Source organism: Gopherus evgoodei, unplaced genomic scaffold (genome assembly GCF_007399415.2).
Source record: "Gopherus evgoodei ecotype Sinaloan lineage unplaced genomic scaffold, rGopEvg1_v1.p scaffold_82_arrow_ctg1, whole genome shotgun sequence".
Taxonomy (NCBI): Eukaryota; Metazoa; Chordata; order Testudines; family Testudinidae; genus Gopherus; species Gopherus evgoodei.
Window position 1 is genome coordinate 151,972 of NW_022060103.1, and position 17,848 is coordinate 169,819.

At 67.2% G+C, this 17,848-nt stretch overlaps 1 protein-coding gene across 2 annotated transcripts in view; it reads right to left on the reverse strand.

The window, feature by feature from the left end:
* BGN (biglycan) overlaps positions 1-15,414 on the reverse strand; it is a 40,768-nt gene extending 25,354 nt beyond the window's left edge. Inside the window, exon 1 of one of the 2 annotated variants that reach the window (XM_030548068.1) lies at positions 15,142-15,414. Coding sequence is in view for 1 of the 2 variants with exons in the window: in XM_030548067.1 (XP_030403927.1) it covers positions 2,828-2,913 (86 nt within the window). In the remaining variant the exon portion in view is untranslated. Of the gene's footprint in view, positions 1-2,827; positions 2,950-15,141 lie in introns of those variants that run through there. The other variant, XM_030548067.1, reaches the window with a different exon arrangement.
* Between the last annotated feature and the right edge of the window lie 2,434 nt (positions 15,415-17,848).

A 17,848-nucleotide genomic window follows, 5' to 3' on the forward strand; every position in this document is an offset into this window, starting at 1 on the left:
GGGGGGGGGAGGTGGAGGCCCGGGGGGCCCAGAACCAGGAGACTCCCTGGGGGGACCCACAGCAGAGACAGACGTTCTGAGGCTCAGAGAGGTGCAGCTCCAGGAGGTGGAGGGACCTGAGCCCGAAGGAGAGTGGCCCCCCCAAGAAGGGCTGTCGCACTGAAAGGGGCACCCCCCCATGGACCGCACGGGGCCACAAGTGGGCACAATCTGTGAGTCCCGTGACAACCCCATGAGTCCCAAGTGCTGGGACAGACCCAGGGAAGGGAACCCAGGCGTCCCGAGCGCTGGGACAGCCCCAGGTAGGGAACCCAAGCGTCCCAAGCGCTGGGACAGCCCTGGGTAGGGAACCCAGGCGTCCCGAGTGCTGGGAGAGCCCCGGGAAGGGAACCCAGGCGTCCCGAGCGCTGGGACAGCCCGGGGAAGGGAACCCAGGCGTCCCGAGCGCTGGTACAGCCCCGGGAAGGGAACACAGGCGTCCCGAGCGCTGGGACAGCCCCGGGTAGGGAACCCAGGCGTCCCGAGCGCTGGGACAGACCCAGGGAAGGGAACCCAGGCGTCCCGAGCGCTGGGACAGCCCGGGGAAGGGAACCCAGGCGTCCCGAGCGCTGGGACAGACCCAGGGAAGGGAACCCAGGCGTCCCGAGCGCTGGGACAGCCCGGGGAAGGGAACCCAGGCGTCCCGAGCGCTGGGACAGACCCAGGGAAGGGACCCCAGGCGTCCCGAGCGCTGGGACAGCCCCAGGAAGGGAACCCAGGCGTCCCGAGCGCTGGGACAGCCCCGGGAAGGGAACCCAGGCGTCCCGAGCGCTGGGACAGACCCAGGGAAGGGAACCCAGGCGTCCCGAGCGCTGGTACAGCCCCGGGTAGGGAACCCAGGCGTCCCGAGCGCTGGGACAGCCCCGGGAAGGGAACCCAGGCGTCCCGAGCGCTGGTACAGCCCCGGGTAGGGAACCCAGGCGTCCCGAGCGCTGGGACAGCCCCGGGAAGGGAACCCAGGCGTCCCGAGCGCTGGGACAGCCCGGGTAGGGAACCCAGGCGTCCCGAGCGCTGGGACAGCCCCGGGAAGGGAACCCAGGCGTCCCGAGCGCTGGGACAGCCCCGGGAAGGGAACCCAGGCCTCCCGAGCGCTGGGACAGCCCCGGGTAGGGAACCCAGGCGTCCCGAGCGCTGGGACAGCCCCGGGAAGGGAACCCAGGCGTCCCGAGCGCTGGGACAGCCCCGGGAAGGGAACCCAGGCGTCCCGAGTGCTGGGACAGCCCCGGGTAGGGAACCCAGGCGTCCCGAACGCTGGGACAGCCCAGGGAAGGGAACCCAGGCGTCCCGAGCGCTGGTACAGCCCCGGGAAGGGAACCCAGGCGTCCCGAGCGCTGGGACAGCCCCGGGAAGGGAACCCAGGCATCCCAGATTAGCAGCAGAGAGCAGATTCATCCTGGGCTCAGCTCTGGGCACAGGGCCAGGGCTGACGGGCCAGCAGATGCCACCTCACCAGCCTTTCTGCCAAGGGATGACCTATCTGCCCAGGGTGGGGGTGGGTCTCCTTGGGGTCCCCCAGAGTGGGGTTCCTTGGGCTTGTCTATAGCAGTTGGTAAAGGGATGGAGCAGCAGGGAACCCAGGAGTCTGGGAGTGCCCAGCACATGGGCTGCCTGGGAACACTCCTCAGCATAAGCCCTTCCAGGACTCTGGGAGGAGAGTGGGATCTAGTGGTTAGATGGGGGGAGGGCTGGAAGCCAGGACTCCTGGGTTCTCTCCCAGCTCTGGGAGGGAAGTGGAGGCTGGTGGGTTAGAGCAAGGGGAGCTGGGAGCCAGGACTCCTGGGTTCTCTCCCCGGCTCTGGGAGGGGACTGGGGCCTGGTGGGTTAGAGCAGGCGGGGCTTGGAGCCAGGACTCCTGGGTTCTCTCCCGGCTCTGGGAGGGGGGTGGGGGCTGATGGGTTAGAGCAGGGGGCTGGGAGCCCGGACGCCTGGGTTCTGTGCTGTGGGGGGGGTGACTCCGGATGTACAGCGGTGCATCTGGGACACGATCCACCCCCTGCAGTCCAGAAAGCCTCAGTCCAAGACAGCTTGTTCGCCGGCTGGGAATCCCTCCCGGGCCAGAGGAAAAACCGACAGATCTTGTTTTCCATCCCCTCGGCGCCTGCCAAGCCGAGCTGGGAGCGCAGAACATGGGGCGCAGACGGGAACATACCACCCCAGGGCAATAGCACAAGCACCCAGGAGTCCGGGAGCCCCCCTGCACTGAGGCTACAGCCCCCCACCCCAAAAGCCCAGAACCCAGGAAACCAGCACCAGGGAATTCCCCCATGAACAGGGGCTGAGCTCCCAGAACAACAGAACCCAGGAGTCCTGGGTCCTGATGCTGGAGGAATCTTGCCCACTGGATTGAGGCTGCTCCCCCCCCACCTCCCAAATAAAACAGAACCCAGGAGTTGGGGGAAGATCTGTCTGTTTTGGGACAGGTGAGGAGCCCCCCCACATAAAACAGAACCCAGGAGTCTAGGGAGGATCTGTCTGTTTTGGGACAGGTGAGGAGCCCCTCCACATAAAACAGAACCCAGGAGTCCAGGGAAGATCTGTCTGTTTTGGGACAGGTGAGGAGCCTGCCTACATAAAACAGAACCCAGGAGTCCGGGGAAGATCTGTCTGTTTTGGGACAAGTGAGGAGCCCCCCCCACATAAAACAGAACCCAGGAGTCCTGGAAGCTGATGCAGGGGGGATTCTGCCCCCACCCCAGCATGGGCTGTGCCCCCCCAGAACCCAGGAGTCTGGTGAGCTGATGTGGGGGGGTCTATCTGCCCCCCCACCCCACCAGCTCCAGCGCCCTACCTGTGGGGGGATTCGGGGCAATGCGCAGGCCGGGAGCAGCACAGGACAGTCCGGGCGGCGCCGTGGGTCTGGCTGGGTGGATTCATGCACTGGGAACTGGATGCCGGACGCTCACACGCACACACAAGCCAGGCCCACATCTGGATCCCATCAGCCACCTGCCAAAAAGCCAGAGGCTGGGAAAGACAAACCCACCCACAGATGGAGGGGGCGGATTCTAACCCCCATTTGGGGCAGCATGGGGGGGTGAGGAGCTGGGAGGGAAACCTTGTAGCTAGGGTGGGGGGGATGGAGGGGGGCTTGGGATGGACAGATGGATGGGGGGATGGACAGATGGATGGAGGCGCAGGGGGGATGGATGAGGGATCGACGGATGGATGGAGGCGCAGGGGGATGGATGGGGGATGGACGGATGGATGGAGGCGCAGGGGGATGGATGGAGGATGGATGGGGGATAGAGGTGCAGGGGGATGGATGGGGGATGGATGGGGGATGGATGAGGGATCGACGGATGGATGGAGGCGCAGGGGGATGGATGGAGAATGGACAGATGGATGGAGGCGCAGGGGGATGGATGGAGGATGGAGGCGCAGGGGGGATGGATGGAGGATGGACGGATGGATGGAGGCACAGGGGGATGGATGAGGGATGGACGGATGGATGGAGGTGCAGGGGGATGGATGGAGGATGGATGAGGGATGGACGGATGGATGGGGGATGGATGGATACGCAGGGGGATGGATGGAGGACGGATGAGGGATGGACGGATGGATGGAGGCGCAGGGGGATGAATGGAGGATGGATGGGGGATGGATGGATGGATGGAGATGCAGGGGGATGGATGGAGGATGGATGGATGGATGGGGGATGGACGGATGGATGGAGATGCAGGGAGATGGATGGGGGATGGATGGGGGATGGAGGCGCAGGGGGATGGATGGAGGATGGATGGATGGGTGGGGGATGGATGGAGATGTAGGGGGATGGACGGAGGATGGATGGGGGATGGAGGCACAGGGGGATGGATGAGGGATGGACGGATGTCTGGATGGATGGAGACGCAGGGGGATGGATGGAGGATGGAGGATGGATGGATGGATGGGGGATGGATGGATGGATGGAGATGCAGGGGGATGGATGGAGGATGGATGGATGGATGGGGGATGGATGGATACGCAGGGGGATGGATGGAGGACAGATGGGGGATGGATGGATGGATGGAGATGCAGGGGGATGGATGGAGGATGGATGGATGGGGGATGGACGGATGGATGGAGATGTAGGGGGATGGATGGGGGATGGAGGCGCAGGGGGATGGATGGATGGATGGAGATGTAGGGGGATGGATGGGGGATGGAGGCGCAGGGGGATGGATGGATGGAGGATGGATGGATGGATGGATGGATGGATGGGGGACGGATGGGGGATGGAGGCGCAGGGGGATGGATGGAGGATGGATGGGGGATGGACGGATGGATGGAGATGTAGGGGGATGGACGGGGGATGGATGGGGGATGGAGGCACAGGGGGATGGATGAGGGATGGATGGATGGGGGATGAATGGATGGATGGAGATGTAGGGGGATGGATGGGGGATGGAGGCGCCGGGGGATGGATGGAGGATGGATGGATGGATGGGGGACAGATGGGGGATGGAGGCGCAGGAGGATGGATGGATGGATGGGGGATGGATGGGGGATGGATGGATGGATGGAGACGCAGGGGGATGGATGAGGGATGGATGGGGGATGGAGGATGGAGGATGGATGGAGGCACAAGGGGATGGATGGGGGATGGATGGATGGATGGATGGAGGATGGATGGATGGATGGAGATGCAGGCGGATGGATGGAGGATGGATGGATGGAGACGCAGGGGGATGGATGGAGGATGGATGGGGGATGGAGGCGCAGGGGGATGAATGGACGAATGGGGGATGCACGGAGGACAGGGGATATGGGTGGGTGTGAGGAACTAGGGGGGGTCTCTGGGTTCTGTCACTGGGTTGCAGGCGGGGTGGGGGTGGGACTCAGTGTCCCCGGGGGTTACTGGTTTAACAAGGGGAGGGGAGGGGAGAGGGAGTTTGTTGGGGGACAGGACCCGAGAGGGAACTTGGGACCCCGGCCGATGGCCTGGAGGATGGAGACCCCAGTGACTGGTGACCTGGATGCCCAGTTCAGGAGTCGCAGCTGGTTCTGGCCAATGGGGGACAATGGGCTGTGGGGAGAGGACCCCGGTGACCTGCCCAGCCGGCTCTGGCCAGAGGGGGGCTGAGAGGAGAGGAGACCCAGGCCTTCTGGTTTTACGAGCTTGTTTACCTGGAGAGAAGACAATGGACAGAGGGGACTTGGGGCCGGGGATATCAGATGCCCAGCTGGGAAGCAGGGGGGCTCTGGGTTGGAGGGGGAGCAGGAAGAGCCCCCTTGGCTGCAGGGGGACTGGGATGTGCTGGGCTGAGGGAGACCAGGCCGGGGGCCGGAGAGTTTCCTGTGCTGGGGTCAGGCGCTCGATAAACCTCCTGTGTTACCTTGGCAGAGAGACAAGGGGGTTCCCCTCAGAGACCACACAGGGCCAAGACTGGGCACAGCCTGTGAGCCTGTGACAGTGGGGGATGGATGGGTGGACGGAAGGGGTGGGCCAAGAAATGGAGTGGGGGCTGGTGGGTTAGAACAGGGGGGCTGGGAGCCAGGACTCCTGGGTTCTCTCTCAGGCTCTGGGAGGGGAGTGGGGGCTGATGGGTTAGAGCTTAGGTGGGGCTGGGAGCCAGGACTCCTGGGTTCTCTCCCCAGCTCTGGGAGCAGAGGGGGGCTGGGAGCCAGGACTCCTGGGTTCTCTCCCCAGCTCTGGGAGCAGAGGGGGGCTGGTGTGTTAGAGATGGAGGGGAGGCAGGACTCCTGGGTTCTCTCCTGGCTCTGGAAGGGGAGTGGGGACTGGTGGTTAGAGCGGGGGGGGCTAGGAGCCCGGACTCCTGGGTTCTCTCCCTGGCTGGAGTTGAAGGCTGTTTCGTTCCCGCCTAGTCCCGTGTCCAGGCCCATGTCGCTCTCTCCCATCTGCTGGGCACGTCTTTGGTTCCGGTCACTGGGGGGCTGCGGGCTCAGCAGGCCGGGGCAGGAATGCGGCGGGAGAGGATGTGACGCTGGGGGAGCGAATTCCTGCGCTGATCTCTGGCCCAAGCAGGCGCCTGGCCTCAGCGGATTTGTCCAGCCCCAGAGTATCAGCCCCCAACTCCGGGAGGGAAGTGGGGCCTAGTGCTTAGAGCAGGAGGTCTGGGAGCCAGGACTCCAGGGTTCTCTCCCTGGTCCTGGGAGGGGAGTGGGGCCAAGTGGTTAGAGATGGCCTGATGCACCATCTCCACCTCCAACCCTGGAGCTTCAGAGATAAGACACATTCCTCAAATAACAGCGGGGGGGCATATCCCAGCCCCATTCCTGCCTGACTCCCCATCAACCCCTCACTGCAGGATCTGATGGAACTGTGCAGGGGAGCAGAATTCCCGGCTCCTCTGAGGTGGAGCCGGGGCTGGTTATCCTGCAACCCCTCACCTGGTGCCGACACGCGGCTGGGTCTGGGATGGAGCAGGGGCTGGTTATCTTGGGACCCCTCACCCAGTGCTGACATGCGGCTAGCTCTTGGGTGGGGCAGGGGGCCGGTTATACAGGGACTCCCAGGAATGCAGCCCCGTGCTGCTGATCATGCCCCTCCCCAGCCCCCAGCTCTCTCTGCGGAGCACGTTCCCCCTCCCCATGCTGCCCCCCGAACTTTCTGCTGATGGGGCCAGAGCTGGGGGTGGGGAACCAGCCCTTTATCCTGCCTGGAGGGCATGGGTCCCCCAGCCTTATGTAACTGCCTGGTGGGGGGGAGCTGAGCCCTGGACGCCAGCCTCGATCTAGGGGGGTCTGGCCAAGCAGGGGCCACAGAGGGGAGACAATTCCTTGTGGGGCTCCCCCTACCTCTCCAGCAATCTGCTTTGCCCCTCCCCCCAGGCCTGGGCTCCATCCCACCCCCCCAGTCCCCATCGGGACCCAGGCCGGCCATGTTTTCACAGCTGCAGACGGCACATGCCTTCGCCATCACATCAGCCCCCCACGCTCCACCCCCATTCGCCCTTGCCCGGGCGGGGGCTGGCAGACCCCCAGGCAGGACCCCTTTGTCTCAGCCCAGCTCCTGGCTCCACCCCAGAAGGGCCGCGTCTCCACACTCGCACCCCAGATAACAGGCCCTGCCCCACAGCAGCCCAGCCAGGGAGCTGATGTGTGCATGGGCCGAGAGCCCAGCCGGGCTATATATAACCCTGGGCACGGCCGCCACACAGCCCCACCCGCCAGCCGAGACGCTGGCAGAGCTGGGGGCAGGGTGGGCCAGTTACCAGGGACCTCTCGCCCGGTGCTGACACGCGGCTGGTTCTGGGGTGGGGCAGGGGGCTGATTATCCGGGGACCCCTTGCCCAGCGCCGACATGCGGCTGGTTCTGGGGTGGGGCAGGGGACTGATTATCTGTGGACTCCTCGCCCGGCACTGACACGCGACTGGTTCTGGGGTGGGGCAGGGGGCTGGTTATCTGGGGACCCCTCGCCCGGCGCCGACATGCGGCTGGTTCTGGGGTGGGGCAGGGGACTGATTATCAGGAGACCCCTCACCTGGCATCGACACGTGGCTGGTTCTGGGGTGGGGCAGGGGCTGGTTATCCAGGGACTCCTTGCCCAGTGCCGACACGTGGCTGGTTCTGGGGTGGGGCAGGGGCTGGTTATCCAGGGACTCCTTGCCCAGTGCCTACATGCAGCTGGCTCTGGGGTGGGGCAGGGGCTGGTTATCCGGGGACCCCTTGCCTGTCCCAGACTATGAGGGGACAGGGCCCACCGCCCAGCCCCCTACTCCCCAGCGCTCCCCCCCATACCCCCAGGCAGGCAGCGGTAGGGGCACCTGCCATCCTGGCTCTAATTTGCCTTGACAGGTCCAGGCAGCTGGTGATGGCCACTCCAGGGGTTCCTGGGGGCCAGGCGCAGGCGGGTAATGCTAAAGGGGGCAGAGGGGTGGGCGGGGCCCAGGGAGGGGAGATGTGAGAGCTTGGCCATGGGGAAAGGCGGGGGGATACCCCCAGCAGTGGGGGTGGGGAGGGAGTGTAAGTCCCCCCAGCTCCTCCCATCCCCCCTCCAGCCAATGCTTCCGAACTCCCATTATTGGACCATGAGGAGCTGGGGGGGGCTGGCAGTGGTGGGGGACCAGGGGGGCATGGCAGGGGATGGGGACACAGGGGGGCATAGCAGGGGATGGGGGGCTTAGTGGGGCTGGCAGGGGGTGGGCAGGGGCTTGAGGGGGCTGGCAGGGGATGGAGACACAGGGGGGCATGGCAGGGATGGGAGGCTCACGGGGGCCTGGCAGGGGATGGGGCACAGGGGGGCTGGCAGGGGATGGGGGGCTCAGGGGGGCATAGCAGGGGATGGGGGGCTTAGGGGGGCTGGCAGGGGATGGGGACACAGGGGGGCATGGCAGGGGATGGGGGCACAGGGGGGCTGGCAGGGGATGGGGGGCTTAGGGGGGCTGGCAGTGGATGGGGGGCTTAGGGGGGCTGGCAGGGGATGGGGACACAGGGGGGCTGGCAGGGGATGGGGGGCTCAGGGGGGCATAGCAGGGGATGGGGGGCTTAGGGGGGCTGGCAGGGGATGGGGACACAGGGGGGCTGGCAGGGGATGGGGGGCTTAGGGGGGCTGGCAGGGGATGGGGACACAGGGGGGCTGGCAGTGGATGGGGGGCTTAGGGGGGCTGGCAGGGGATGGGGACACAGGGGGGCTGGCAGTGGTGGGGGACCAGGGGGGCATGGCAGGGGATGGGGACACAGGGGGGCTGGGGGGCTTAGGGGGGCTGGCAGGGGGTGGGCAGGGGCTTGAGGGGGCTGGCAGGGGATGGGGCACAAGGGGGCATGGCAGGGGATGGGAGGCTCATGGGGGCCTGGCAGGGATGGGGGGCTCGGGGGGCCTGGCAGGGGCTGGGGGCATGGGGGGAATGGCAGGGGCTGGGGGGCTCAGGGGGCATGGCAGGGGATGGGGGCTCAGGGGGCCTGGCAGGGGCTGGGGGCATGGGGGGAATGGCAGGGGCTGGGGGGCTCAGGGGGGCATGGCAGGGGTGGGCAGGGGATGGGGGTACGGGGTGCATGGCAGGGGATGGGGGGCTCAGGGGGTCTGGCAGGGGTGGGGGGCTCAGGGGGCTTGGCAGGAGCTAGAGGAGGGGACAGTGCTTAGGGGGCACTGGGGGCAGGAGCTGGGGAGGTCCCTGGATCCCATATTTGGGGCGCCGTGGGGCTGCGAAGGGTGGGGGGCCGGGGGCCAGCCAGGCGCTGTCTGCCTTGGACACACTCCCCTGGCCCATTCCTGCAGAGCTCCCCCCCACAAGCCCATAGACCCAGGAGCCCCTCAAGGAGCAGCTAATGCCCCGCTGGGCTCCCCCGGCTAATCACAGGCACTTCCTGTTGGGGGGCAGCCGGGGGGGGCAGCTGTTGTGCTTGGCCAGCGCAGGGGCCGCTGGAGCCGGACGCCGTGTTTATCTAACTCCGGCCGGCTGGAAATTGGAACCAGGCAGAGCGCGGAGCGACGCCGAGACGGCCAGCTGCTGAGCACCACTGGCGCCTGGCTCTGGGGCGGGCAGGGGCTGGCTGCCCGGGGACCCCTCACCTGGCGCTGAGATGCAGCCACCTCTGGGGCGGGCAGGGGCTGGTTACCCGGGGAACCCTCGCCCGGTGCTGAGATGTAGCCACCTCTGGGGTGGGGCAGGGGCTGGCTGCCCGGGGACCCCTCACCTGGCACTGAGATGCAGCCACCTCTGGGGCGGGCAGGGGCTGGTTACCCGGGGAACCCTCGCCCGGTGCTGAGATGCAGCCACCTCTGGGGCGGGCAGGGGCTGGCTGCCCGGGGACCCCTCACCTGGCGCTGAGATGCAGCCACCTATGGGGCGGGCAGGGGCTGGTTACCTGGGGACCCCTCGCCCGGTGCTGAGATGCAGCCACCTATGGGGCGGGCAGGGGCTGGTTACCCGGGGACCCCTCGCCCGGTGCTGAGATGCAGCCACCTCTGGGGTGGGGCAGGGGCTGGTTACCTGGGGACCCCTCGCCCGGCGCTGAGATGCAGCCACCTCTGGGGTGGGGCAGGGGCTGGTTACCCGGGGACCCCTCACCTGGCGCTGAGATGCAGCCACCTCTGGGGCGGGCAGGGGCTGGTTACCCGGGGAACCCTCGCCCGGTGCTGAGATGCAGCCACCTCTGGGGCGGGCAGAGGCTGGCTGCCCGGGGACCCCTCACCTGGCGTGAGATGCAGGCCACCTATGGGGCGGGCAGGGGCTGGTTACCTGGGGACCCCTCGCCCGGTGCTGAGATGCAGCCACCTATGGGGTGGGCAGGGGCTGGTTACCCGGGGACCCCTCGCCCGGTGCTGAGATGCAGCCACCTCTGGGGTGGGGCAGGGGCTGGTTACCTGGGGACCCCTCGCCCGGCGCTGAGATGCAGCCACCTCTGGGGTGGGGCAGGGGCTGATTACCCGGGGACCCCTCACCTGGCGCTGAGATGCAGCCACCTCTGGGGCGGGCAGGGGCTGGTTACCCGGGGAACCCTCGCCCGGTGCTGAGATGCAGCCACCTCTGGGGCGGGCAGGGGCTGGCTGCCCGGGGACCCCTCACCTGGCGCTGAGATGCAGCCACCTATGGGGCGGGCAGGGGCTGGTTACCTGGGGACCCCTCGCCCGGTGCTGAGATGCAGCCACCTCTGGGGCGGGCAGGGGCTGGTTACCCGGGGAACCCTCGCCCGGTGCTGAGATGCAGCCACCTCTGGGGCGGGCAGGGGCTGGCTGCCCGAGGACCCCTCACCTGGCACTGAGATGCAGCCACCTCTGGGGCGGGCAGGGGCTGGTTACCCGGGGAACCCTCGCCTGGTGCTGAGATGCAGCCACCTCTGGGGCGGGCAGGGGCTGGCTGCCCGGGGAACCCTCGCCCAGCACTGAGATGCAGCCACCTCTGGGGTGGGGCAGGGGCTGGTTACCCGGGGAACCCTCGCCCAGCGCTGAGATGTAGCCACCTCTAGGGCGGGGCGGGGGCTGGTTACCTGGGGACCCCTCGCCTGGCGCTGAGATGCAGCCACCTCTGGAGCGGGCAGGGGCTGGTTACCCGGGGAACCCTCGCCCGGTGCTGAGATGCAGCCACCTCTGGGGCGGGCAGGGGCTGGCTGCCCGGGGACCCCTCACCTGGCACTGAGATGCAGCCACCTCTGGGGTGGGGCAGGGGCTGGTTACCTGGGGACCCCTCGCCCGGCGCTGAGATGCAGCCACCTCTGGGGTGGGCAGGGGCTGGTTACCCGGGGAACCCTCGCCTGGTGCTGAGATGCAGCCACCTCTGGGGCGGGCAGGGGCTGGTTACCCGGGGACCCCTCGCCCAGCGCTGAGATGTAGCCACCTCTGGGGTGGGGCAGGGGCTGGTTACCCTGGGACCCCTCGCCCAGCGCTGAGATGCAGCCACCTCTGGGGTGGGGCAGGGGCTGGTTACCTGGGGACCCCTCGCCCAGTGCTGAGATGCAGCCACCTCTGGGGCGGGCAGGGGCTGGTTACCCTGGGACCCCTCGCCCAGCGCTGAGATGCAGCCACCTCTGTGGTGGGGCAGGGGCTGGTTACCCGGGGAACCCTCGCCCAGCGCTGAGATGTAGCCACCTCTAGGGCGGGGCAGGGGCTGGTTACCTGGGGACCCCTCGCCTGGCGCTGAGATGCAGCCACCTCTGGGGGGCTGGTTACCCAGGGACCCCCTCGCCCGGCGGGTGAGATGCAGCCACCTCTGGGGCGGGGCAGGGCAGGGGCTGGTTACCTGGGGACCCCTCGCCCGGCGGGTGAGATGCAGCCACCTCTGGGGCAGGGCAGCGGCTGGTTACCCGGGTCCCCTCGCCCGGCGGGTGAGATGCAGCCACCTCTGGGGCGGGGCGGGGGCTGGTTACCTGGGGACCCCTCGCCCGGCGCTGAGATGCAGCCACCTCTGGGGTGGTGTGACGAAGTGGGACTGTTTTTAATGTTTCCTCTGAATACTGTGGGGGGGCCTCAGCTCTGGCCGACCCTCTGTCGCCTGGCAACCAATGGCCAGGCCCTTCCCCCCGCAAGGTGCCAGCTGAAGTTGTTGGAGACAAAGGGATCGGGTTCTCCTGGCCCGGGGAAGAGACACAGCCCAGAGAGGAGGGGCTGGGGGGGTTCAGTTGGGAGCTGGCTGGAAATGGAGGGGAGCCCCGACCTGACTAAAGGGGGTCCTGCTGTCCGTGCTGGCAAGGCCTGTCTGGGACTGTCCCTGTCGGCTAATAAACCTTCTGTGTTACTGGCTGGCTGAGAGTCAGAGCCGGGGGTGCAGGGCCCTGACTCCCCCACACTCCGTGACAGGGGGCTCCCTGGGGGACAGGACCCCCAAGAGGGGGGTATTCTGGGGGGACAGAACCCCAGAGAGGGGGCACCCAGGGCGATGGGACCCCCAGAAAGGGGTCACCCTGGGCAGAGCTGATTTTTGGGGTGGTGGCATGTCCAAAAAGCTTTTTAAAATATCGTTTTGGCCCAAATGGGAGCAGTGGGGGCCCTGGCAGCAGACGGGAGAGGCAGCCTGGCCAGCCACGGCGCAGGGAGCAGGGCCCTGGCCTGGCCCCGGCGAACTAACCTCTGGCTCATGGAAGGAAGAGAGAAGGTGGCTGCTTATCGGCTATTACCCGGCGCGGCCGGTGTGGGCGTCTGAACCGGTCTAAAGCTCCCCCTACCCCCCCGCTGCTCGACACCTCGTTTCTCCCCACAAAAGCTGAAATGGGTAGACAGGCAGAAGAACCAGCACCGAGCTGCCGGATGCCCCTGCCTGATGCGGAGGGGAGCAGGGGTCACAAGCCGGTGCCGAAATCCCCCGAGTTGGGCACCAAGCAGCCGGAGTCTCGCTTTCCCTGGCCGGCCATTTCCACGCTCAGCAGCGCCGGTTTCCAGTGCAAACCGGCGCCTTCCCAGCCCCTCCGCCCGGCCTGGGGCAGCAGGAAATGCTGCGCCGCACGGGGCTGCCCGCAAATGACACAAGAGATTTGGAGGGATCGTCAAGACACTCCCTTGCAAGACGAACGCAGGAGCCGTGTGGAGGACGGACATCAGCGAGCCCGGGGGGGCCAGTGGTTAGTGCGTCCCCTCCCGGCAGCTCCAGTTCTCCAGCAGCGGGTGGGTTTGAACCCAGGTCGCCCGCGCCCCAGCCGAGAGCCCTAAGCGCCTGCGGGTGGCCTGGGCCTGCTGGGCACAAATGCTTTGCCTGGCGTTTGCCCAACCCCAGCTCTGGGTAGCAGGAGCCCTGGGGCGAGGGGCATTGTGGGTAGCGGGAGCCCTGGGGCGAGGGGCATTGTGGGTAGCGGGAGCCCAGAGTAGGGGGCATTGTGGGTAGCAGGAGCCCTGGGGTGAGGGGCATTGTGGGTAGCGGGAGCCCAGAGGAGGGGGCATTGTGGGTAGCGGGAGCCCTGGGGCGAGGGGCATTGTGGGTAGCGGGAGCCCAGAGCAGGGGGCATTGTGGGTAGCGGGAGCCCTGGGGCGAGGGGCATTGTGGGTAGCGGGAGCCCAGAGCAAGGGGCATTGTGGGTAGCGGGAGCCCTGGGGCGAGGGGCATTGTGGGTAGCGGGAGCCCAGAGCAAGGGGCATTGTGGGTAGCAGGAGCCCTGGGGCGAGGGGCATTGTGGGTAGCGGGAGCCCAGAGCAGGGGGCATTGTGGGTAGCGGGAGCCCTGGGGCGAGGGGCATTGTGGGTAGCGGGAGCCCAGAGCAAGGGGCATTGTGGGTAGCGGGAGCCCTGGGGCGAGGGGCATTGTGGGTAGCAGAAGCCCAGAGCAGGGGGCATTGTGGGTAGCGGGAGCCCTGGAGCGAGGGGCATTGTGGGTAGCGGGAGCCCAGAGCAGGGGGCATTGTGGGTAGCGGGAGCCCTGGGGCGAGGGGCATTGTGGGTAGCGGGAGCCCAGAGCAGGGGGCATTGTGGGTAGCGGGAGCCCTGGGGCGAGGGGCATTGTGGGTAGCAGGAGCCCTGGGGCGAGGGGCATTGTGGGTAGCGGGAGCCCAGAGTAGGGGGCATTGTGGGTAGCGGGAGCCCAGAGCAAGGGGCATTGTGGGTAGCGGGAGCCCTGGGGTGAGGGGCATTGTGGGTAGCAGAAGCCCAGAGCAGGGGGCATTGTGGGTAGCGGGAGCCCTGGAGCGAGGGGCATTGTGGGTAGCGGGAGCCCAGAGCAGGGGGCATTGTGGGTAGCGGGAGCCCTGGGGCGAGGGGCATTGTGGGTAGTGGGAGCCCAGAGCAGGGGGCATTGTGGGTAGCGGGAGCCCTTGAGCGAGGGGCATTGTGGGTAGCAGGAGCCCTGGAGCGAGGGGCATTGTGGGTAGCGGGAGCCCAGAGCAGGGGGCATTGTGGGTACCGGGAGCCCAGAGCAGGGGGCATTGTGGGTAGCAGGGACCCCATCTCCCTCCGATGCCGGCCTCCCTCCCTGCTTGCCCCCACCTTTCCCGGCTCCCCTGGAGACCCCGGCCCCCACGCCGGCACTGTGCCTGCTGTTCCGGGCGGCGGTGGGCGGTTCCGAACTGGCCTTGGCACCCGGCGCCTTCCCGGCAGCTCTGGGAGGCCCCGTCTCCTTGCCAGGCAGGGACCCCCTCTGGGTCCCCAGGCACCCTTCAGAGCGGAGGGGGGTCAGCAAGGGAGGAACAGAGGGGGCTGGGAGGGTGTCAAGCCCCTCAGCCCTCCCCCCGCGCCAAGGGGTGAGACACAGCATAGGGCAGGGACAGCATACCGTCCCTCCCCACCCCCCTGCCCCTCTCCGTCCTTCCCAATCCTGCCTCCATCCCTCCCCATCTGCCTCTCCCCACCCCCTGCCCCCCTCTGTCCCTCCCCATCTGCCTCTCCCCACCCCCTGCCCCCCTCTGTCCCTCCCCATCTGCCTCTCCCCACTCCTCTGCCCCCCTCTGTCCTTCCCCACCCCTCCATCCCTCCCCATCCACCTCTCCCCACCTGCCTGTTCCCCTCTGTCTCTCCCCTCCCCGTCCACCTCTCCCCACCCTCCTGCCCCCCTCCATCTTTCCCTACCCCCTGACCCTCTCCCCATCCGCCTCTCCCCCTCCATCCTTCCCCATCTGCCTCTCCCCACCCGCCTGCCACCTCTGTCCCTTCCCACTGGCCTGCCTCCCTCCATCCCTCCCCACCCACCTCTCCCCCATCCCCACTCCTTCACCAGCACACACACCCTTCTATCCCTCCATCTACCCCTATCCCTTCTCTCTGCCCCCCTACCCCCCCATCTCCCCGTACCCACCCCCAGACTCACCCTCCACGGGGCACAGTTGTGGGGCTGGATCCTGGGTGCTCAGCTCCTCTGGGGGGGCATCTGTGAGGGCTGGGTCCTCGGGGAGGGGAGCAGATGAGGAGCTATGGTTCTTGGGACCCAGAGCAGATGAGAGGCTCAGCTCCTTGGAGGGCATCTTGGGGGCCCCCGTGCTAGCCCCTCTGGCCTGATCCCACAGGAAGAGGGCCAGCAACAGCACCGGTTTCATGGCTGCAGCCGGCCAACTCCGCTGTCAGCAGCCGACTGCCCCAGCCAAGGGGCCCCGTGTCTAGCGGCCCCCTCATGCTCCCCATTGGCCGCCCTCCCTCAAGCCGGATCCCCCCATGCCCCAGAGCTGGTGTAAATCAGCTTTAGCTCCTCCACAGGCCCAGCCGCCATGGGCGCTGCAGGCTGGCAGGGATCTGGCCCTGGAGAGACAGGGCCCTTTTGTCCAGGACCCGCTAGCCCTGGCCAGGCCAAGCCCCGGGGGAATTGGGATGAATGGGCCCGTCTGTGCACACACAGCCAGCTACTGTCAGGGAATAGGGGGCTGGACCAGAGAGAGCCCCCACCACACGCTGGCCCCCTTGCTGCCAGGCCAGGAACGCATCCCTGACTGGGGTAAGCCAGCATTGGCCCCACGCCACAGAGCAGGAAAGTGACAGACAGAGGCCCCCACTTGGTTACAGACCACCCCATTCTCTGACCCCCCAGTCCCCACTCCCCTCCGAGGGCTGGGGAGAGAACCTAGGAGTCCTGGATCCCAGCCCCCACTCCCCTCCGAGGGCTGGGGAGAGAACCTAGGAGTCCTGGATCCCAGCGCCCCCTTCTCTGATCCCCCAGCCCTCATTCCCCTCCCAGGGCCAGGGAGAGAACCTAGGAGTCCTGGATCCCAGCGCCCCCTTCTCTGATCCCCCAGCCCTCATTCCCCTCCCAGGGCCAGGGAGAGAATCCAGGATCCCAGTGCCCCCTTCTCTGACCTCCCAGCCCCCACTCCCCTCCCAGGGCCAGAGAGAGAACCCAGGAGTCCTGGATCCCAGCCCCCCCGCTCTAACCCCCAAGCTCCCACTCCCCTCCCAGGGCCAGGCCAGAACCCCGGAGTCCGGGCTCCCAGCCCCCTTCTCTGACCCCCCAGCCCCAACTCCCCTCCCAGAACCAGGGAGAAAACCCAGGAGTCCTAGCTCCCAGTGCCCTCTTCTCTGACCCCCCAGGCCCCACTCCCCTCTCCAGAGCTGGGGAGAGAACCCAGGAGTCCTGGCTCCCAGGCCCCCCTGCTCTAACCCACTAGGCCCGTCCCGTGTCATGCCTCGGGAGAGAACCCAGGAGTCCTGCAGGTGGAGTGGACTGGGCCCCTTGTGTGTATTGCAAGATTTCTGCTTTCAGAGCAACAGACGCTGCCGGGGCTGGTTGTAGGGCTCCTCGCTAGGCACCGGGACTGGGTCTGGGTCTAGGGGCCCCTCGCCTGGCACCGGAACTGGGTCGGGCTCTAGGGGCCCCTCACCCAAGTCTGGTTGTAGGGCCCTTTGCCTGGCACCGGGACTGGGGCTGGGTCTAGGGGCCCGTTGCCCGAGGCTGGTTGTAGGGCCCCTCGCCTGGCACCAGAACTGGGTCGGGCTCTAGGGGCCCCTTCCCTGGCACCGGGACTGGGGCTGGGTCTAGGGGCCCCTCGCCTGAGGCTGGTAGTAGGGCCCCTCGCCTGGCACCGGGACAGGGGCTGGGTCTAGGGCCCCTTGCCCGAGGCTGGGGCAGGCCAGCTGGTGAGCAGGTTTCTGTAAGACAGGAAGTGCAGACTCAGTCCCAGCTGAACGGGGATCTCCGCTCCGCCCGGGTTGGTGGTTAGAGCGGGGGGAGGGGTGCACACAGGACGCCTGGGTTCCGGCTCTGGGAGAGGAACAGGATCTAGGGAGCTGGAGCAGAAAGGGGGCTGGGACAGGCTGCTGTGTAACCTTGGGGGAAGTCACGCACAGGGCTCGCGCTTCCTTTTAGGTGACCTAGGCAGTCGCCTAGGGCACTAGGATTTGGGGGGGCGGCCTTCTGCCACCCTTGGCAGCAATTCGGCGGTGGGGGGTCCTTCCACGCTCTGGGTCATCGTCGGCAATTCTGCACTGGGTCCTTCACTCACTCTGGGACCCGCCGCCAAAGTGCCCCAAAGACCGGGAGCCGCGGAAGGACCCCCCCACCGCAGAATTGCCACCAATGACCGGGAGCACGGAAGGACCCCGTCTAAGGCGCCAAAAACCCTGGCACCACTCCTGGTCACGCATGCGCCCCCAGAGCCTCGGTTTCCCTGCTTACCCATATGAGTCAGATGAAGGGACTGCAGAGGGCCAGTTCAAGGGGGGTTGCCCTGCACCCGCCCCATAGCCCCTCCCCCCCAGTTGGTATCTGCACAGCAGCCAGCCTGACCCCCCCTCCCCTCATTCATGTTCCCAGCCAGGTTTGAGTCACTGCTGCCCCTGCCAAGGGCCCGTCTAGACCGGGCCAGCCCCAGGCGGTTCAGATTTTCATTTCCTCTCTGGTAAGCTGGGGCACAGGCGGGGGGAGTGCGAAGGCTGGGAGCCAGGACACCTGGGTTCTATCCCCACCTCTGCTCTCGGAGCAGGGAGCAAGGATAGCCTTCCTTTGGCCTCAGTTTCCCACCTCTGTCTAGTCCAGGCCAGGAGCTGCAGGCAGGGCAGCCATGCCACAAGGGGGGCAGGGGTGTGTGTAC